At 38.8% G+C, this 23,533-nt stretch overlaps 1 protein-coding gene across 1 annotated transcript; it reads right to left on the bottom strand.

The window, feature by feature from the left end:
- Positions 1 to 1,099: 1,099 nt before the first annotated feature.
- Positions 1,100 to 20,834, bottom strand: LOC118800342 (the record flags this gene model as incomplete). Its single annotated transcript, XM_036560542.1, has 6 exons — positions 20,284 to 20,834; positions 5,485 to 5,563; positions 3,838 to 4,137; positions 3,638 to 3,682; positions 1,511 to 1,804; positions 1,100 to 1,390 (listed from the first exon to the last, which is right to left on the bottom strand). Coding segments are annotated over exons 2-6 (988 nt in total), but the record flags the coding sequence as incomplete, so codon positions are not given.
- Between the last annotated feature and the right edge of the window lie 2,699 nt (positions 20,835 to 23,533).

Consider the following 23,533-nt stretch of genomic DNA (forward strand, 5'->3'; position numbering starts at 1 on the left):
CAAATACAGCAAGTCTGGCGATCGTTGATTTCAACAGCTGTGTTTGCTCACCTCGACAGAGCCAGCCCCATATAAAGAGCCGTCAGAGGATCAGTCGGGTGAGTGGCTCCCATTCCGATGCCTGTGGCTGAACTAACGCCTCTTTTGTTTCTTTCTTCTCTCTCTCTCTCTCTCTCTCTCTCTCTTTCTCTCTCTCTCTCTACTTTTACAGGAAACTAAGCCTGCCTTATTCCCTGGGCCAACTTGCCTCTAAGCTGAACCGCCACTCCCATCAACAGTCAAGAGAGAGACAACGCTTCTTAAATGCTTTTAAAGAGACTATGTGTCCTCTTTTGAGAAATTATTTATTTCTTTTGTTGACTGTTTACGTCGTTAGACTTAATAAAAGTCCTGAACTGAACTTTCTTCTGCTCGTGCTGTCCCGCTCAGCAAATGCCCCACAGTACAAATAAGTATACAAGTATGAACCTGGGTATAACATACAACACTAAAGACTCACAAACACAAAAAACAGCTGAATAGCATCAATAGGAATAACAGTACAATCAAAACAAAGGAATTTCAATTCTCGCGTTTTGCGTGACGTCACACAGTATAGTTGCCACCATTTTGAGGACCGAATCAGAGAGTGACTGTGCGATGCCTTTAATTTAGTTTTGTGAATGATTCACCTGCAAGACGCGACAGATGCAATAGCGAGAGACTACACAGACCTTTAATTGAGTGTTTTCAAAGTCCAGGCTTGGAGCCCCTGCTCTGTATAGTTTAGTGTTTTTCTCTGCTGTTCGCACCTCGTTCGGCTCAAGAAGGGATTAATTAGCTAATAATCTCAGGTATTTTAACCAGGAAAACCACAATTATGCAGTGCAGAGGTTGCAGGACTGGACCTGAACTCTCTATTATCTACACTAGCAAACTTACAGAATTACATCTGTCGAAACAGGATGGAGTTTTCCAATCCATGACGTTCAAAATATGCAACTTTATTAACTTCATTTATTTCACTTGTGAAAGATAACAGTCACTACTTAAACAACCCTGAACCCAAATTCATAAGGAATACACTTCCAGAAATACAGAAATCACAGAAAATTCATACCTTGGACGATCACTGTGTAGATATGAATGTCCTCTTTATTCTTGGCATCTCGGATGGTGTAAAATCCACTATCAGACGGCTTCATTTCTCTCAGCACCAGATCAGATGTTAGTGACACTCTGTGCTTATATTCTGTTTTACACCGTAGTGAGCGTCCATTCACTGTACAGAACTGACCACCGAGTCCTCCAGATGTTCTTTTGCTGTTATAAATCACTTCCACTGGATCTGATATGTCCAAATTCAGCACTAGAGATTCTCCTGCTTTTATCTGAACTAGAGTATTCACAGCTGAGGAGAAAAACAATCAAGAACTTCATCAATTGACTACAATTCTGATACTAAACCTAGAATAATAATCACTGGAGTTCAGGCAGTAATGCTCAGCGAAGGAAACAGATGATCACTTACCCTCAATCTTTAGGGCCACATCACAGAGATCTTTACCATCACAGTCACACGTGTACGAAGTCCTCTTACTGTAATCAGCGTCAGTAATGGTGAGAGAGAGATTCCCCTTCAGGTACTGATCATGGATCATCTGATATTCCTCCTTTGATCTGCATGAAGTCTGATCACACTCAGCCAGAACATCACTGGGTGTACTGAACACAGTCCATCTGACCAAACCAGAGCATCTCTCATAGCAGCGCAGAGTAGCGGAGTCATGAAGCTTCACCTTCACTGAAGAATGTGAATCAGGCACTGAAAGACAGAATACGAAAAGGTAAGTTAAGAGTCAGTTTAGTAACAAAATAAGTTAAAATGCTGGTTAAATTGTTACTATTTGTTGAAAAAAATAAATATATACTGGTTTGATTACATTTAGTTGAGTATTAACATCTTAAATGGTAATACATTTCTACTATGTACATTCTACTTATTTATTTCTTCATTAAATCAAATAAACAGCAGAAAACCGAAACTTTAAACAGAATAAATATTGTGAAATATAAATATTAATTATAAATATTGTAGAACTGGAACCATGATGGTGCTTTGTGTTCAAATTCTCCAGTTCAGCCTGGCTAACACAAACAGGCCAGCAATTCCATCACTCTTTCTGGCCAATGTTTGCTCACTGGCTAACAAAATGGATCTGGATTGAGTGAGACTGAGCGTTCATTAGGAGATGAGGCACTGTTGTGTTTTTTGCACAAACTGTTAATGAGCCCCCCAAATGCTAATGATCTGCTCAGGGAATTTTATGATAACATCTGCTCAGTTCAAAACAAGCAGTCGGAGGCACTCTCCCTGATTGTGGGAGACTTCAATCTTGCCATTCTGATAGACATTTTACCAAAGTTTCATCGCTAAAGACTATCATTTTGTGGTCCAGTGACACTGCAACACACACTGCAGAGGTGGACCTGGAGGAGTTTGCATAATCTGTCTTTGATTACATAGGCAAATGTACCACCACCAAAAATAATTACCATTCACCCAGAATCCCCGGCTATATGCAGAGGTCTGTTCTCTGCTTAAAACCCTGGACTCCACATTAAGGTCTGGTGATGCATCAGCCTTCAGAGCAGGCGTTAGGGTTAGCAGCACTGCTGCAGTTTGCACTCTTGCCCACTTTGTTTACATTTAGATTCTCATAGTTTAATTTCTATTCATACCACTTACTTTACAATTATACATATATTTTTATGTTCATTTACCTATTTAATTTAAATGTTGTTTTGTGCATTTTCCTCTTAATTTATTATTGCTGCTACATAGCTGGGACCTAAGTACCTCATTTAATTTCCTTCTTGTTTTAGAACGACAAATTAATCTGAATCTGAACATTAGATTCCCTACCTAATGTTGATCCTAAGTGAGCTTTTCGAAACAACTAAACATACTAGAATTAGCTAGAAACTGTCACGCCTTCCTCTGCTCAGGCTGAGCCTACAGCCAACCCTGCCCCTCAGGACTATGTTTCCCAGAACCCCTCGCTGCATCACATGACAAGGACTCTAATAATTATACACACCTGTTCCTCATTTCATGTGTTTGTTAGTTTAGTACATAGGCCTGGGCTTTAGTCCAGTTTCTTTGCAAAGTATCGTCACATGAATGTGCATACCGAGCATTTCTATTGTTTTTTTCTGCTACTCTGTGTACGACACGTTTTCTCTTTATGACTGTGATTCTAGTGTTGACCTTTTGTCCTGTTCTGATTCTCTTGTTTTAAACCTTCTGCTTGTGTGTACCGACTTTGAGTTTGGATTGCTAGAAAAGGCTAGAAGTGGCCCTATTAGGCTACGTTTACACAGCAGGTAAAAGTGGCCCGATTTTTTTCCTCAAATGTGACACAGATGTGTGTCAGCGTGTCAGTGTGAACAGCAAAAAACACATTGAATCTGACATTTTCAATTCCGATTTGAGACGCTTTCATATGTGGTACAGAAATCCGATACATATCCGATCTGCGGCAATGCGACTCGGTCTGAACAACCAGATCGGAATTCATGCAATCAGATTCGGGCCACTTTTACCTGCTGTGTAAATGTAGCCTTAGTGAGTCGCACTTTACTGAACAGATCTTACCATGGGATGTTTCATCAGTATCTCTGCTGTTATTTGTCCCTTCCACTGGATCCAAAATGTCCAAATTCAGGAACAGTAAGGATGAGAAAAATAAATAAACAAACAAGAACTTTATTGAGCACAGATTTGAAATAAAGCACTGCATCTAAATCACTGGAGTTCTGTTAATAACAGTCAGTGAAGAAAACAGAAACACCTACCTTCAACCTGAAGGTGCACATCACAGATCTCTGAATTACCACACTCACATGTGTATGTGTTGGTCTTACTGAGATCAGCTTCAGTGATAATGAGGGAGAAATTTCCCTTCAGGTACTGATCATGGATCATCTGATATCCCTCCCTCACTGATCTGCATGAAGTCTGATCACACTCAGCCAGAACATCACTGGGTTTATGGGATACAGTCCATCTGACCAAACCAGAGCATCTCTCAGAGCAGGACAGAGTAGCCGTCTCATTGAGCTTCACCTTCACTAGAGGAACAGCTGATACAGACACTGAAAAAGAGAATAAGAAAAGGAGAGTTAAGGATTGGTTTATTAACAGTTTAAGAAATGGTTAAGTTAAATTATTGGATAATTATTGTTACCATTTGTAGAAGAAACAGATTTATAATATATAAATTTAATAGTATAACAGTGTGGACCAGATGCTTGTGGCAAAAACCAGAGTTAGAGACTTTAATGAACAAAGTGGAATAAAATCACTGATCGGTGAGTCTGAATGGACAGGTAGTCTGTGATTGGTTGATGATGTGTTGTCAGAGTCACGCGTTCCCCAGAGGGAATCTGGGAGTTGAAGTCTTGGTTGTGATTGGTAAGTGGAGAGTTGTGGACTACAGGTGTGACAATTCACTTTTCACTCCCTTGACATACATGTATTTGTTTAACATGGGTCTCATAATCCAGAGAATATATCAGAATATCATCGATGTAAGAGACAATGAATTCATCAGTCATGGCTCGCAAAGTGTCATTAATGAAAGCCTGGAAGATGGAGGGGCCATTAGAGAGCTTGAATGGCATGACTAAATACTCATAGTGCCCCCTAGTGGTGACGAAGGCAGTCTTCCATTTGTCATACTCGCTTAAACCTAGCCAGGTTGCAGGAGCTTCTGAGGTAAAGTTTTGTGAAAAACTTGGCTCCTCTGAGTTGTTCCAATGCGATGGGAATGAGAGGTAAAAGGTATTTTCTATAATCTATGTACTTTTGACAAAGAAGAAGCCAGCTGCAGCAGGACAGATAAAACTTTGGTTAAGGGCTTCTTGGATATACTCCTCCATAGCCCTCTCCTCGAGTGAAAGGATTGACTTGTGATTTTGAAAAAGCAACACTCTCAGTGAGGTCAATAGTGCCGGAATAGGGGTGATGAGGAGGAAACGATGCGTTTTTGAGTTAAGGTCTTGGTATTTGGGGGTAAAATGAATAGGGGTATCAGAGTTTCTATGGTAGTGTAACGTAGGAATGTAGGATAGTAGAAAGTAAGATAATGCAAATAACTATCCTGACAACATGCTGACCAAATGCTGACAAAAACTCTTGGTCAGACCAAAAAAATGAGGGGATTGTTTCTCTAACCATGGTAACCCAAAAATCATTGAAAACTCTGAAGAGTCCAACATGAGAAATTATAATGCATTAGTAGGTTGTATGATATGGGTTATGGATCCTCATCTGACTGGCTCTCCAGAAGAACTTCTATAAAATAATATTTGAGCTGCAGCCTATTTGTATAGATACTGGAGAAAAGACTGACCACAGGAGTACATCAAATTCTGAACCTGTCATTGATCCAAAGTGACCTTTCAGAACAACTAAACAAACAGGAATCAGCCAGAACTTACCAGTAGTGAGTGTGATCAGTAAGATCAGGACACAGTGTGCAGAGCTACAGGACTGCATCACTCAACTACAACAGGAATCCTAAAAAGACACATAAAGATCAATAAATAAGAAATCACCTACATCTAAACAACAGATGTTCTGACAATAAAATAAAAGTTCAACATCTGCACTACTGTCAGCATTATTCAGTAAACCCTCTCATTGCTAATGTTTTTGTTGTTTTTTGTATTGTAAGAGGTTCTCACTTTCGGAAAATGAGTCAATACTAGTAGTTGTTCTTGTTTTAGTTTTCTAAAGTTCTCCCTCTAAACCTCCCACTGTTGTTCATGCAACATAAAGAAATGTGTATAAAAAAAGAGATTGTGAACAAGTTATGATTACACCCGGAACGAATGGTAAAAAAGTCAAAGTAAAATGTTTCCTTTTTTGTATTTGTATTCTTGTTTTTCTGCATGACACACCCACACTGTACAGAACACACAACCAAACTGTGATTTATCCTTGTGCATTTGCAGTGGTTGAATATAGTAACTGGCTAACTGGAGTTACTCACACTTGAACATAAATAGTAGAGCTTTCACGTTTGAGCCAGATCCTTTGAACTTGTGATTTTGATGTTTGAAAATGGAAGTCATGGAGTTGAAGCATGTAAAAGTTCTAAATGCAGTTTAAGTCAGTGGGCTCACACACACTGAGGCAGACAACAAAGTCTTTGAAGCAATTTGTATTGTTTTAAGCAATTTGGATCTGTAGAGAGATTGATTGAAGTACCTACCTCTAACAAAGAAGAAAAGGTCATTGCTGAATTTCAGTATGATGCTACAGTTAGAGAACTCGAGATTAAGTACTTATCTTACTCCAGATCTTGCAATGCAGACCCAGAAATCATTTCTCAAATCCACCGACTTGTAAGTGTTTATATAAGTGACATTGGCACCTCTGCCACTACCACTTACTTAACAGAACTCAAAGACTTGGCAAAAAGAAGTGGCAGACCATTTGAAAAAGTTTTGACAGAGAAGTTAGCCTGGCTTAAGGATTCATTTGAACATGGGGCACAAGCTGAAGACCAAGAAAGCCATCTAGACTGCAAAATACTTCCCTTAAAAACTGAACATCAACCTATGCCATTCACTGCAACCCAACCCTGTGTTCAGATGGTGTAGAGTCTCAACTAAAATGTCCCAAAATCTCCCTTTGTTAACCTGGAGAAAATCCTTACCTGCAAGCCAAATCAGACCTCCAGAGGTTCAGCGTGTTAACGTGGAGTACATTTTTAAATGTGGTGAGGTCATGAATTAAACCAGTTCCATTGAAAAGTTGAAGCCTTTCTCTGGAAGTGTTTCTCGTTCTGTATTTGAAGTTGACTGTGATGCATGGTACAGCCGTGTGGAATTTTGCCTGAATGATCCCTCACAATCTGAGTCAGGGCTGTTAACAGGCAGGAGACTGCGTGCCTGGAGGCTGCCTCTATTGTCACTGGGCACTTTAACAAAGCAAACTTTAGGGAAGTCGCTCCAAAGTACTTCCAACACATCTCATGCAGCACACGAAAATCATGCACGCTGGATCACTGGAGAGGTCCGCTGCTGGTCAGACCAATCAGATTCTGCACTCCAGGATCGTTTTGATGACGTAAACTGGGAGATGTTCTGCAAGGCGTCAAACAATAAGATTGACGAATATGCAGACTGTGTTATGTTGTGCCCACAAAAACAGTTTGTGTTTACCCCAATGAGAAACCATGGCTCAACTGTGAGGTCAGGGCAGCCCTGAACCTGCGTACCGCTGCTTTAAATCAGGAACCACGGATGAGCATAAAAAAGCCAGCTATGCTCTCCGTAAAAAAACATAAGAGCAGCCAAACGCAAGTACAGGGCTAAAGTGGAGTCACAGTTCAACACCACCAACACAAGAAGCCTGTGGGAGGGGCTAAATACAATAACAGACCTGACTGCATTCCTGCATGTGCTCTCAAAGCCTGTGCACATCAGCTGGCAGGAGTGTTTATAGGCATTTTAACCTCTCACTCTCAGCTGTTCCCGCGTGCTTCAAACTGGCCACCACTGTGCCAGTTCCAAAGTCAGTCAGGGTTAATACTCTACATGACTGGCGCCTGGTTGCTCTGACCTCCATCATAAGCAAGTGCTTTGAGACGCTGGTCAGAAACTTTGTCTGCTTCTCACTACCGGCCACTCTGGACCCACTACAGTTACAACAGACAGAACAGATCCACTGACTGATAGCCCTGACTCTACACACTGCCCTCTCCCATCTGGACAAAAAGAACCCATATGTGAGAATGCTGTTTGTGGACCACAGCTCAGCATTCAACACCATCGTGCCCTCACGGCTCGACATTAAGCTTCAGGATCTGGGTCTGAACAGTTCTCTGTGCTGCTGGGTCCTGAACTTCCTGACGGGCCGACGCCAGGTGGTAAGGATGGGCAACATCACCTCCTCCTCACTGACCCTTAACACCAGAGCTCCTCAGGGCTGTGTGCTCAGCCCTCTCTTGTACTCTCTGTACACCCTCTGTACTCTCTGTTCAGCCAGACACAGCTCCAATGTCATCATCACACTTGTAGATGACACCACGATTGCGGGTCTGATCTCCAGTGACAATGAGGAGGGCTACAGAGAGGAGGTCAGCTTCCTGACACTCTGTTGCCAGGAGAACAACCTCTCTCTCATTATCGACAAGACCAAGAAGCCCATAGTGGACTTCAGGAAGCAAGAGAGAGTGCACACCCCCATCACCATTAATGGAGCCACTGTAGAGGGTCAGTGTATATATATATATATATACACATTATAATTTATTCTGTCTATATTAAGTTTTAAAAAATTGCTATACAACCAGTTAACAATGCTGGACAGACATGTTACGAGTTTGTCTAGTGTAGTGACATCATCTGGAGTTACAGATATATATAGTTGTGTATCATCGGCATAATTATGAATATTGATGCCATGTTTCTTAATCATCTGACCCAGTGGCAGTATATACAAAGAAAATAGAAGTGGATCAAGTACAGAGCCTTGTGGTACACCACAGAGCATATCATGCTTATTTCAAACATGTTCACCTATACTTACAAATACTATCTTCCAGTTAAATATGTACAGAACCAGTTTAACACACTTCCAGAAAAAAACAACTAAATCCTCAAGCTAATATAGGGGTATGCTCCGGTCTATAGTAGTAAATGCAGCAGTTAAATCCAGAAGCGCAAGTACAGAGTCATGACCTGCATCATCATTTATTCTCAGATCACTCACTAATTTCACTAACGCTGTTTCAGTGCTGTGATTTACTCTGAAGCCAGACCGGAATTTTTCATGGATATTGTGCTCATTTAAGAAATCATGAAGCTGTGAGAAGACTATGTTTTCAGTTATTTTACTCAAAAATGGAAGGTTAAAGAATGGCCAAACAAGGGTATGTTTCTTCAATAACGGCCTTTCAACTGCTATTTGTGTGTCTGGAAAAGTACAATTTACAATGTTCAACACATTTAGACAAAGTCTGTCAAATACTTCTTTAAAATGCTGTTGGAATAATATCTAAAACACAGGTGAAGAAATGTAGCTACGTGACAACTTTCCAAGTTCTCTCTCATTAATCCTTTAAAAACTAAAGTGTTCCACTGTTGAATAAAACTAGAGTCTATTATTGGTACTTTTGGAGTTGTAAAACGTGACTTAATATTAATTACTAAATATGAATGCCAAATCATTACATTTGGTTAACATTGGTTAATTTAGAATTTAAAGGGCGATCAGTTATTAAAAATAAATCTCTTGGTTTGAGTCTGTTGTCATTAATATGTTAATAGTGTGTCATCACTCTGTTTGTACTGTGTTGTTAATGCGGTTTTTAAGTATTTCATAGTGAATAGTTAGTTTACTTTTCCCGCATTTCCTTTCTGCTTTCAACAATCCCTTTTCAGTTCGTTCATCTGTTCATTTTTCCACGGCACTTTTGTGGTCAAGGACTTCTCTTTAGGTTTTTTTTTTGGTGCAACACTATCTAGATCTTAGCTAACAGTGAAAATTGCTGACCATATCGAGGCCTGTCGAGTTAACATGTAGATGAGGTTTGTACTGTTTCTTCTTTTTGTTAATATGTATTTCATGTCAACAGAAGCAGACAAACTAAAAAACACAAAGTAATAATCTGAGATAGTGATGTCCAAAATTTCATTTATGTTAATAAACAATGACAACAACAACAACAATAATAATAATAACAAATATAGCTGCAAGCGGTGACTTGCGGGGGTCCAAGCTTGCTTTGCAAGTTTTCCCAACATTGCTATTTTGGCCACGACCCTCCACGGGTACATGTAAGTAAATATTAGTATATGTAAATAAACTTTAACCAGGAATGTAAATAAAAATAGAATGCAATCATATATACAAATCATGTTAACCATATTTTTTAAAGGAAAATACTACAAAGACAACATATCAAATGTTGAAACTGAGAAATTTTATTGTTTTTTGAAAAATGTATGCCCATTTTGAATTTAATGCCAACAACACGTTCCACAAAAAGTTGGAACGGGGGCCTGTTTACCACTGTGTTTCATCACCTCTTCTTTTAACAGCATTCTGTAAGTGGTTCTGAACTGAGGAGACACTGCTGTAGTTTTGAAAGTGAATTTTTTTCCCATTCTTGTTTAATGTAAGATTTCAGCTGCTCATCAGTTCAGGGGCTCCTTTATCATATTGTTTTATTTCATAATGCACCAATGTTATCAGTGGTGACAAGTCTGGATTGCAGGCAGGTCAATTTAGTACCCAGACTCTTTTAATACAGAGATATGCTGCTGTATTACATGCAGAATGTGGTTTGACATTGTCTTGCTGAAATAATCAAGGCCTTCCCTAAAAAAGACGTCGTCTGGATGGCAGCATATGTTGCCAAAACATGTATATATCATTCAGCATTAATGGTGCCTTCACAGATGTGCACGTCACCCATGCCATGTGCGCTAATGCCCCCCTATACCATCATGAATACTGGCTTTTGAACTGTGCACTGATAACAAGCTGAGTGTTTTTTAGCCTGGAGGACACAGTGTCCCTGATTTCCAAAAATAATATCAAATGTTGATTCGTTGGACCACAGGACACTTTTCCCTTCGGTCCCTTTTAAATGAGCTCGGCCCAGAGAAGGTGGCAGCATTTCTGGATCCTGTTCATATACGGTTTTCTTCTTTGCATTTTAGAGTTTTAACTTGCATTTGTGGATGCAGCGACGAACTGTTTTCACAGACAGTGTTTTTCAGAGTGTTTCTGAGCTCATGTAGTGATTTCCACTACAGAATCATGGCTGTTTTTCATGCAGTGCTGCCTGAGGGCCCAAAGATCACGGCCAGCAAATACTGGTTTTTGGCCTTGTCCCTTGCATACAGAGATATTTCCAGATTCTGTGAATCTTTTAATGTTATTATGTACTGTTTTTTACACCCAATCATGTTACTGACCTGTTAGTAATTCACCACCAGGTGATTTTTTTAGCTTTACTCAACTTTACCAGCCTTTTGTTGCCCTCGTCCCAACTTTTTTGTAACATGTTGTTGTCATCAAATTCAAAATGGGCATATATTTGAAAAAAAAAAGTTTCAACATTCAATATGTTGTTTTTGTACTATTTTCAATGAAATATAGGGTTTAAATAAATAAAGGTTGCTGTTTTCATGGTCTACTTATCAGTAATGCTCATTTAATAAATAGTTCAAATTAACTTATGAGTCAGTTAGACGGGCTGCAAATATACCAACTTAATGAACCGATTTGGCAACTTTGGCCGTAAATGACTTTTACATGCTACAGTAGAATGATGACTTCTTCGATTAGTGCATAATATGACAGACACTGAAGTAATATCTGTTGTGTTTTTTGGAATACATACATGAAATTATTGTTTTATAATGTCATAAAATTGCATATATGTTGCAACATATGATATGATTGTTTTAGTGCCCCCTATTATCATATGCCCACTAAACTTTGCAACATGTTGCAATGTTAGGCATTGAGCAGGTGTACCAAGTTCCATGTCAATCAGACAATGCCTTATTGTCATAGCGCTGCTGTCATATATATAAATCACAATCTTCGATTACCGGTACAATTTAGTCAAACACGTCTAAGGGCAAAGTGGTTGAGTCTGAAGACTTGAGTATTTTATCAACATCTGCTTTTCTTTAATGTAAACTGAGTGAGAGACATGCTCATTTTACATCTTTTATATACTATTACATATTGTAGCCCCCCTGGAGGTCAGTTTGGACTACAATTGGTGTGCTTCCTCAGAATATGATTTTGTGTGTCTGTACCAATTTTGGTCTCATTCAGACGATGTATGTTTGAATTATAGATAATGGAGTCATAAACACTCCGCCCAGATGGATTCATTGACCTTTTGCAGACACAGTTTGTGGAAATGTCAAGATTTATTTGATAATTATTAACTTTCAGGCTCCTGAAAGTTTCTGACCAGACTTGAGATAAGTTGTAAATTGTAGGACTAGTTCAATATAGATCATATTCAAACAATGTGCATTTGTAGAAAAATGATAAGAATTAGTAAATTACTTGCAAAGTTATCATGCTCACTTCAGAGCATTCTTTGATGCCAAATTTATCTTTATAATATGAAGGAAATAAGACCTTTTTATAAGAGTTTTATAAGAGAGACCTTTTTAATAAGAGTTTTATAACATGAGTTGCGCTCCCTAGTGGTAGATACCTGTCATACTTCACCTGGTAGTAGAGAGTCCATACCTGGAGATATGTACCAAGTTTCATGGTGATTGGCCAATTCTAAGGCTTTTAAATACTTGCTGAGCGGGAGGGACTACTACCTACTGACAACTGTTAAGTTTCATGTCTGTATAACTTATGGTTTGGTCTGCACAATTTGTTTTAGCGAAGAAGAAGAAGAAGAAGAAGAAGAAGAAGAAGAAAAAGAAGAAGAAAAGTCCTAACAATTACAATAGGGTTCCAGCACTTCCTGAACCCCTAACAAAAACAGTGAGGTATTAGAGTGTAAGTAGAGCCCAGCTAACATTTTTTTGGTTCCCAGATTGTTTTACAGAAATAGAACTTTTCCATTTGGTTGTGCGTTATGGTTCCAAAACTATTTCCATGATGTAACCATAAAATTATTGTAACCTTTACGGAACCTTGCAGTAATATTGCATGATAGTTTCGTATACATTCCTTAACCTTTTAAATCTTCTTTTAAAATCCCAGCCACACCATTCTGACAACATTCCGACAAGCTGTTGTTTTGGAATATTTTCGTAACACTTCACATGAAAGTGGATGTCCTAATCCCATTATGTTAAGTCCAGGTGTCAAGGAGGCATGACACAGGAAGATATTTAAAACAAGCTTTAATGTGGTGGTAATACAGAATTTAAAACAGAATCATTCATTGTATGGTCTGTATTTGCTGATATCACTTCAGAAGAACACCTAGAAAAAAACCACACAATAATAATGCAAATAACAAATGAATGTCTGTTAATCCTCTGCCTGTTGACCCACAGCAATGAAGTCTCAGGTATCTAATTTAATTCATTAGCTGATTATCAAGCCCTTCATGAGTTAAATAGGTGTGGTGTGGCAGGTAATAGCTGAAGCTCTGCAGTGCTGTTGGTCACCAGTACAGGATTATACTGATATAATCAGTTCTAGTTATCGGTTTTTAATAATTAAATAAACCTCTATGAGGAAAAAAATCTATCACCAGCAGTCACTAATAACTAAGAGTCTTCTATATTTAAAGTAAACAAAATACACCACAATAATTTTCACAAAGTTGTTCAATCTATCAGTACAACATGTAAAAACTGGTCAGTAATTTTGAAGTACTTTACCACCTACATTACTACCTACAATCTGGGCATTTGGAATGTCTTCAACCAAAAATGTTTAAAAAAATTAACAGTCTGAAAATGAAAGCATAGAAACAAAATGTAAATAAAACGTACCTTTGAAAAGTGAGGCATAGTTCCGTGGTGCAAGTATTTAGAGATATTTAATATAAAACAACAAACTTGATATTAAAACTCAAAACAAAAGCAGCTGCATAAATTAAAACAATGCTGTGTGTTGTCTGAAATGAACCTCTCTTGCCTCAGTACTGCAGTTTCCCTTGTTTGACACAGTCATTCACCAGTTAATGAATTACTTGAATTAGGTATATGATAAAAACTGAAACATTAGGACCCTGCTTTACTTTTCATCACCGGCTAAAAGCAATATTAATGCACAATGTGTCAAAAAGCGTTACTGCAGTTTTGTACTTTTTCTCATGTACTTATCCAACTCAACTAATAATTCAACACAATAAAGTTTGATCCAGCAGAGAAAAAAAAAAAACACAATTCTGTGGTGCTGTGAATCTCTAGTTTACCCCCCTTGAATTTATGGATATGCCTCAAATGTCCCAGACTAATACCCACATTGCCACAAAGCATCCTGAAAACAGCTTCTACAAGAGTATTTGGATAATGTGGTAAAATTGCCCTTTTTGGGAAAAGTTCCTGGGTTGTGATCTTTTAAAAACATGATGTAGGACCAAACCTTCTTTGAAAAGATTAGACTTTATTCAGATCTGCTTCACTTCCTTTAATGTGAATGTAGCCATAGAGCATTAAAGAGAACAATGACTCCTTTAGATCTGCTGTACAGTAAGGGTTTTGAATCCCAGTCCTTGAGTGCCCACACTATGCACATTTTATTCCTTCACTCATCTAGCACAACTGATTCAACAACTCATTAACTAATTAACTGTCACGTATCCTCCGAGTACCTCGTTGGATTCAGACTCAATCGCCCAGAATCCTCTGGGAGATCACATGACCTCCACACAGCCAACCAATGCCGACACTAACCTGGACTCAACATCCCAGAATTCTACGGGAGATCACCTGACTCCTCACATGACTTCTATCAGCGTTCTCGTTAACCTGAATTCTAAAGGGTGTCACCTGTGTTCTTGATCATATGAAACTCTAGTTTAGTTTATAGCCCGGGCTTTAGCATAGGGACATTGCGAGGTATTGTATCCACTGCGTGATCTACTAAGCGTTCTTTCCATTGTATGTTTTCCCGTGTATGACCTTTGCCTTTTGTTTCTCGACTTTGCCCTTTTAGCTCTGCCCTTTGGATTATTTGTGTACAATCTCTGATTTTTGACCTTTTGCCTGTATTCCTGACAACATTTTTGCCTCTCCCTTTTTGGACATTCCACCTGGTGTTATGATTGAGTGTTTGCTTCTTTTGTGCTTCCTGGAATTGACCCATGATTGTTTTGTGACGACGACTTTGGATTGTGATTCTATCAGTAAAGCCTCCTTGGAGTTTTACATCTGCGAGCATTTGAATCTGCTTGGCGCATTACATTAACAGTTTTCTCACACACTGGGTGAGCATTTGAGTGCCCAGGACTGACTTTGGAAACCTACTGTACAGACAATATACAGAGGAAAATTACATTTAATAAAATAGAAAATTCTGGTTCTAAAATCTGATTGGCTGAGCCACATTGGAAGCCATGGTAAAATTCTTAAAAAAATGGACGTCTGTAAAAGCATCATAACAACTGGATTCACTGTATCACTTTGCCACATTATGAAAAATCCTTGTGTTGTTAATGAATTATCTTTGACTCTAATGCTGCTCACATGGAGCACCGAGTGAACTAATGAAGTAGGAACCCGGTCCTGTTTAAATTGAGGGGCTGACCGCTTATTTTCTTATGTAGAACTAGACTGGTCAGCTAGCTAACAAGCTACAAGATAGCAAACATGCTAAACAACTCCATCATTAATATAACGGGCTTTAATTAAAGTAGTTATGAGATATCATTCACTGTAAAACTGCAATATAAAAGATTTTAAAATATCATTTGAATGTCTTACATACTTCAAATGTCAGAGTTTCGGTTAGAAGTCACTTCAAACCCAGACTGCATCCCAAACGACTCTGTACTCTCTAAATAGTGCACTAGGAAACCTTTCTCGCCTCTACAGCCAAATGGTGCACTTGAGAAGAGGAGCGACATTAGACTGGTGCTAAATAAGACTTGCGGTGGTGCTTTGGTGACCAAAAAGAACTTATAAAGCAAAGGTTTCTGCATTGAACAGTGCTGTGTTATCATATGTTCATTACTATATGACAAAAAGTTGAAAAGATCATGAAATGACCACGATATACAGCGATGGATCTGCCCTTCATTCAGCAGTTCATGTTTGTTTGGCAATGATACCATACTCTAAAGGAACTACATTTCTTGGAGAAATACTGGTTTATGTTGATGATTAGTAAAAATTACTTAAATTATTTACTGAAAGTTTTTATATTTTATCGTATTTTATGTTGGCCACCAGCAGTAAGCCACTTGTGATTATATCATGGAAATGGGGATTTTGAGTGCCTAAGAAAGTCCTTCCCCATGACAAAATTGCAGTTACGCCCAGCCTCGAGTGGCTTATAGCTTAATTTTACATGTGTATTTAAACTTTATCCTTTAATACAAGTAGGTTTCTGTAGTAATAGAGTATAAAAAAAAGTCTGTGCATTCTTTGTCTTGTCTGCATATTTACATCGTTAATAACATTAAATTCTAGAGTCAATTCTAGAGGCTACCTTACACTTCTTTTTCACAGATCAGGAAAAATGCTTTGAATTATGAACAAAAGCTTAACAGATGGACTGACGGATGAACAACATTGCTACCCTAACAGTGATCAATGGCAGTGTACCTTACATCAGTGGTTCTCTCCCCCAGGTCCAGGAGGCTCCTTGTGCTGCATGTTTTATTATTATATCTGCTCCATCACATCCAGTTCAACTAACCATGGTATTAAGAAGCCCTTCCTGAGCAGCAAAACACTAAAAAACTTTTGGACAAAGCTTGAGAGCCGATGCCTTATATAATCATGTATACTATTTAACGGTGTATCGTAAAAGGTTTTCCAGAACCAGTTTTCCAGAACCAGCTTCTTATATTATGAAACAAATATTAGACATTATTTAACCAACAGAAGAACTCTGATATCTCTAATAACTCAACATTAGTTTTATGTATGAATGTATGAAAGTAATGAATGAAAGTAATGTATGACTACAATACTTACTGAATGACCCTACCTTAGACTGACCCAGTGACTTGCTGTTGCTTCAGAAATCTCTGGCTGCCTACAAAAGAAGTCACAGCATTGAGTTTCTGAGCAGGCCTATGAAATGATGTTTTAAGGGGAGGGGCCAACTGAATGTAAAATGAGTGACATCATTGTTTATTTATTTATTTATTTATTTTTTTACTGTATAGTGCATCACACATTGCAGCCACTCACTAGGTGTGTAACAATCACCTTGACTTATTATAAGTTTAGGGGTTACATTTATAGTCCGAGGATACACAGCTTATGATTAAGAGCTAATGTAGTAAAAACCAACAAAGTCAAGCCCACAAAAAACCCAAAATAGACCCTGTTTAACCTGGCACCCAGAAATGCTTTATACATTTAAAGGTATCTGCCAAAACATACACAATTTATAATGCACAAACAGAACCCTCACACCATCAAATTTTAACAACATTCCATGCCCCTCTCCCAGTTTCTCCACAGTCCAACAAGTCCAAAATGCAAAAAATCAAAAAATGCTTAATCAAAAATTCAAGTCCTTAGCAATGCATTGCAAAAAACGAACAAAAAACGTAAACCAGCTGGATCTCACCGGCAGTGGCAGGCCTATCCCCAAGCTTCTTTCAGATCCCTGAGGATTAATCCACTTTTTAATCCTTTTTTGAACATGCTTGGTCCACCGGTCTGCCAGTCCATAAGTAGAGGAATAAGAGGAAATGTTGGTGGCTTTTGTTTGTTAATCCCTTCAGTACTCACAAAACACACCAAACTTTCCTCTTTCTTACACCGCCATCTTGTCTCTCTCCTTCCTCCTCTCTCTCTTTTTAACCAGGAAATGCTCCTCCTGTTTTTTTTTTCTCCCAGGAGCTCCACCCCTAGCATTTCCAGGAAGGTTCTTAAAGGAACAGTGCTATGATGGTTCAGCAAACAATTTTATTCTGGTCCCCTTTTTACCTGCCGTCGAATAGCAAAACTCAACAAATTTTAAATGTTAGCACACAGGAAGTTTATCCTTGCAAGACATTTAAGTTTTAAACACTTTCTTTGAAGTAATGTGCTACATATATATTTCCTATAAAAGACCTTTCATGTGGCAGTGTCACAGGTGCATACAAACAAAGCATGAAGTAGTTTTATTAAATGCAAATTTAGTACAGTAATTTACCGCCTGACAAGAGAAGACACCAGCAAAACTAGTTTGAGCGCTGTCCTTGGTGCTGAAGATGCCCCCAAGTCTGTTATGACTAGTGTGAAGATGCCCCCCTAGTCTGTTATGACTAGTTTCAAGATGTCCCCCTAGTCTGTTATGACTAGTTTGAAGATGTCCCCTACACTGTTATGACTAGTTTGAAGATGTCTCCCTAGTTTGTATGATGTATTTGAAGATGTCCCCCTAGTCTGTTATTACTAGTTTGAAGATGTCCCTCTACTCGTGTTATGACTACTTTGAAGATGCCCCCTACTCTAGATGTCCCCTACTCTGTTATGACTAGTTTGAAGATGTCCACCTACTCTGTTATGACAAGTTTGAAGATGTCCCCCAAGTTTGTTATGACCAGTTTGAAGATGGCCCCCTAGTCTGTTATGACTAGTTTGAAGATGACCCCCTAGTCTGTTATGACTAGTGTGAAGATGTCCCCTAGTTTGTTATGACTAGTTTGAAGATGACCCCCTAGTCTGTTATGACTAGTGTGAAGATGTCCCCTAGTTTGTTATGACTAGTTTGAAAATGACCCCCTACTCTGTTATGACTAGTGTGAAGATGTCCCCTAGTTTGTTATGACTAGTTTGAAAATGACCCCCTACTCTGTTATGATGAGTTTCAAGATGTTCCCCTAGTCTGTTATGACCAGTGTGAAGATGTCCCCCTACTCTGTTATGACTATTTTGAAGATGTCCCCCTACTCTGTTATGTCTAGTTTCAAGATGTCCCCCTAGTTTGTTATGACTAGTTTGAAGATGTCCCCCTACTCTGTAATGACTAGTTTGAAGATGCCCCCCTCGTCTGTTTTGACTAGTTTGAAGATATTCCCTACACTATATATTCCCTATGACTAATCTAAGTGCTGTCCTTGGTGCTGAAGATGTCCCCCAAGATGAAACTGAAAAAGATAATTAACCACAAATATTTATAATAAAACTCTAATTTGTTTGTAATATGCTCCACAACCTATTTTTTTAATCTGGGTTGTGGGGTGGAAGGTGCGACAGAGAAAGTGAGAGGTGAAAAACAGTACATTAACACACTCGAGAACACCAACTGATGATTGTCCAACTAAAAACACAAACCCATTCCCCATTACTCTAAGCCATTTGTGACTTTGTTAGTTAATCAACTAGACTAAGCTAGCTAGGTTTAACTTAAAAGGGAGGCGGCAGTGAATCATGATTAAAAGATAAGCTTTAAAAACCATGATACACTTGATACACATTATGCAGCACTGCTTAAAAAGCAAGTATGTACTTATTATAAATGAAAACACAAGTAATACTCAGCAGAAATGGCTGAACACCACCAAAAGCAGAGTGCCAGACGGTTAAAACGACTAAAGAATTTCAATTAAAATTTTAAACGCGGCAGCTCATCTTCACAGCACCCCGTGCTCAGACAAATTAAGGTACCTTGTGGAAATGTCCTACTGTAGTGTGTATTAATAGATACCCCAACATAAAACAATAGATATTTTGATAATGTAATTATCCTTATCAGAAAACACTACCGGCATTAAAACTATAGGAGGATATTCTGATGATGTAAATCTGTGTATCTGAAAACACTACCGGCGTTAAAACTACAGGAAGGATATTTTGATGATGTAAATCAATGTATCAGAATCTGTTACCAGCATTAAAAGATTAATTATATTTTCATAGCCTAAATCACTTTATCAGGGAGTAAATAGTGATATTGAGTTGAATCTGTACTAAATTTACACAATTACACAGTAAAACACATTAAAACGTCTGAAACACTGAATCACTGTGCTGTAATGATCTGCGCATGCTCTGTAGGACCGCTGGTGGGAGGGTAAATTGTTAGAGCTCACCAGGCTGAGGTTGGCTTCTTATCGGAATTTTCCATTCCACCTTAAATGGTGCAGGTGTTGCATCCTGGCGCCTGTACAAGCACCACGATGTTGCTGCTCCATTTAAGGTGGAACGGAAAATTCAGGTAAGAAAATCAGCTCAAACTCAGATTTTACTGAACTGACGGACTAAACGGACAATCTGGGAGTGGAAAGGTGGAAAAACTCTCTCTCTCTCTCTCTCTCTCTCTCTCTCTCTCTCACACACACACACACACACACACACACACTCACTCTCCCGCTTTCTCTCTCTCTCTCTCTCTCTCTCTCTACACACTCCTATTATATGGGATCGTATAGAAAACCTTAGAAAACCTTTTTAGTTCACACATCTGAAAAATAATCCCTTTTATCTGAAGTTCCCTGTCAGTCCTCATAAAGCCATAAGAGAACATTCTGTGGGTCTTCGCTGCGCGCGCCGTTACAGCCGCGTCATCATAGCGGACATACCGGTTCATCACGAGCTGAGGTAAACAAAGCGCTCTGCTTTAAAATCAGCGCTAGTGCTGAGTATCAGTGCCTGCAGGTCACTCACCCTGTAGGAGACTGAAGACTGAGATTCACTGAGAGTTTATCCTCTGTCTCTCTCCGTCACAGCGCAGCTCCTAAAAGAGTTACTTTCGGTTTCACTTCAGTGACGCACAGAGTGACGCACAGCTGGGCGGATCCTTCACAGATTAAACCCTCATATTTAAAAGCTTTTGTTTAAAAGAATTTGTTCTTGTTCTGGTATCCGGTGTCGACCAGAGCAGGATGGGTTCCCCTACTGAGTCTTGGTTCCTCTAAAGGTTTCCTCCTCTTGCTCTTAGGGAGTTTGTCTTGCCACTGTCGCCATTGGTGATCACGAATAAACACAAGATGCAGCTTTTGATCATTTCATTTATTGAAGATAAAGATTTATTCAAAACATATTTCACCCATGTGAAAAAGTAATTGCCCCTATCCTAATAAATGGTTCTGCCGCCCTCAGCAGTAACAACTGCAATCAAATGTTTGCCAATACCTTGCAATGAGTCTTTTACATCACTGAGGAGGAATTCTGGCCCCACTCTTCTTTACAGAAACCCGACATGCTCTTCTGCTGTTGTAGCCCATCCACCTCAAGGTTCGACGTGTTGTGTATTCTAAGATGCTTTTCTCACCACAATAGTACAGAGTGGTTATCTGAGATACTGTAGCCTTTCTGTTAGCTCCAACCAGTCCAGCCATTCTCCGCTGACCTCTCTCATCAATGAGGCATTTCTGTCTGCAAAACCGCCGCTCACTGGATGTTTTTTCTTTATTGCTCCATTCTGAGTAAAATATAGAGACTGTTGGGCGTGAAAATCTCAGGAGATCAGTAACTATAGAAATACCCAAACCAGCCCATCTGCCACCAACAATCATACCACAGTCAAATCACTGAGATCAGATTTTGTTCCCTACTCTGATGGCTGATGTGCTGCCTCAATTCTGTCTCTGTTTAGTTGACTTGCACAAAAAGAGCATGGGGTCCACAGGACTGACTTTGGGACCCCCTGATGTAAAGTGTCTGGTGTTGTTTTTGTTGTTCTTTCTAATTTATTGTATGGCTTCTCAAATTTGTCACAGGAGCATAATGTGACTGTATATTTAGGAACTGCAGTGTCGGGATAACAAGGATGTGTTTCAGTCCCAGACTTCTAACCATGAAGGAGGATGGAAAGGTAGAAGCACTACAGCTGTCACAGAGGAGGAGAGGATCGCCATTTTTAAAATAGAGTAAAATTGCACACAATCTGTAAACTGAAAGTGTGTCTATAGTGCTTTATTGGTGATTATAACTTTGTATGACTTTATTAACAATTTTATTTCATGGTGAATTTACTTTCCTTACATCATCTTGTACCACAAAACTCTCTAAAACTATCTATACTCAGTTACAGAAGCTTTCAATTAGCCCGTTTAATCACACAATAACTGTAGTGCATCGTTCACCCAGGTGCTCTGCTTAGGCTAATTTAACATTGTTAACATTGTGTTTCTGTGTTGACAGTTTAGTTCAGTTATACCACAGAAGTCTCACAAACTTGAGTCTAAAATATGACACTAATTATTTTACTGCTGCTGTTTGTTTGCTTAATTGAACAGACACTGGCTCTGCTCAGATGTCCAGTTGCAGTTGATGAACATCCTTATTTTTATTTAATAACTATCTATCACTGAAACAATACACACAAACTACATGAGCATCACTTACAGCTGCTAGCTAGCGTGAGGGCATATATGAACTATCTGGTATATAATTTCACTCAATCATAATCACACAACACACTATTGACTGAAAACTCAGATCACAAATCAGAAGCATTCAAGTTCTGCACATGCGTGTCATCAGATGTAAATGTCAAATGCGCAAGTGGTGTTCTGGTATGGCCACGCCCCAAATCTGTTTCATTGACCAATGACGGTTTGAGGCTAGAGAGTGCATTTCTGGAGCTTAGTGATTCATTACCACACACATAGACTGCTGTGGAGACCTACTGCAACCAGACCCTTTCTAATCTAAACCCTGACATAAATAAAATAAATATACTAACTAACTCCCTCTCTCTCTCTCTCTCTCTCTCTCTCTCTCTCTCTATATATATATATATATATATATATATATATATATATATAGTTAGTTAGTTAATATATTTATTTTATATATCTCATGTAAACAGCTAATAGACAAAGGAACAGGGTAATATTCCCCAAACTTCACCCCTGAAACAGAGCAGACGAGTCTCACAATGTCTGCCTACCTTCACCACGTGCTACATACAGTGATGGGCTTTATAGAAACTGTGATTTGAAACATGTTGAAGCTTTTGCACCCTCTCGGTCAGTGATATCAGATGTAGAGGAGACCACCTAGAGTGGTCCCACCTGTCCCACCAATACATGTTATAAACACATAAATAAATATATTAAAGCCTCTAAAAGCCTCGAGCTGTACAAACCCTCAGCAACATTCAATTCAATACACAGTTTACCTGCGTAAACTTTGATTTCATGCAGAACATAAATATTAATGACTTATACTGACAAAAAAATTTATTCTGTACGCAAAATGTGAGATTAACATTATTCAAATATATAAACCCATCATTAATACTTTTAACAGTAAAAGTATTAATGATGAAAATTCATGGTGATAAATTCAGGTTTTTTGATGGTTGTACATTAATCTGACCAGCAGGTGGAGCCAGCGGGCTGTGATTCGAATATGGGTAGTGGTGTCCACCTTAAATAGTGCAGAAGTTCCATTCAGGCGCTGAGGCTGGCCGCCAGCATCAGAACGGAACTGCTGCACTATTTAAGGTGAACCGTGAAATTCAGAGAAGAAGCTAATTTCAGCTTCGTGTAGAAAGATTTAAAGGGGGCTGAACTGCATATATTAGACACCAGACAGCTAAATAACTCTCTACAGGTTATAATTATCAGTACAGTTTATTAGTGAGGTAAAAATACAGTTAACAGACGTTATTTTCTTTACTGTTAAGTAGTACTGTTCCTTGTCCACCAGCTTCATCCTGGGCCTGGCTCTCAGCCTAGAGAGCTCAGAGCTCTTCATAGCAGACAGATTTATAAATACATTGTCTGTTATAATAATAATAATAATAATAATAATAATAATAATTGATAGAGTCAGTAGATCAGTGTTAGAGCTCTTAATAGCAGTCATGTCTATATAATAACGGTCCAGATCAGGATCTGTACAGTAAACAAAGCGCTGTGTAGATAAACAGAGTTTACCTGCTTTAAACTCAGCGCTAGTGCTG

This window comes from Colossoma macropomum, unplaced genomic scaffold, assembly GCF_904425465.1.
Source record: "Colossoma macropomum unplaced genomic scaffold, Colossoma_macropomum, whole genome shotgun sequence".
Taxonomy (NCBI): domain Eukaryota; kingdom Metazoa; phylum Chordata; class Actinopteri; order Characiformes; family Serrasalmidae; genus Colossoma; species Colossoma macropomum.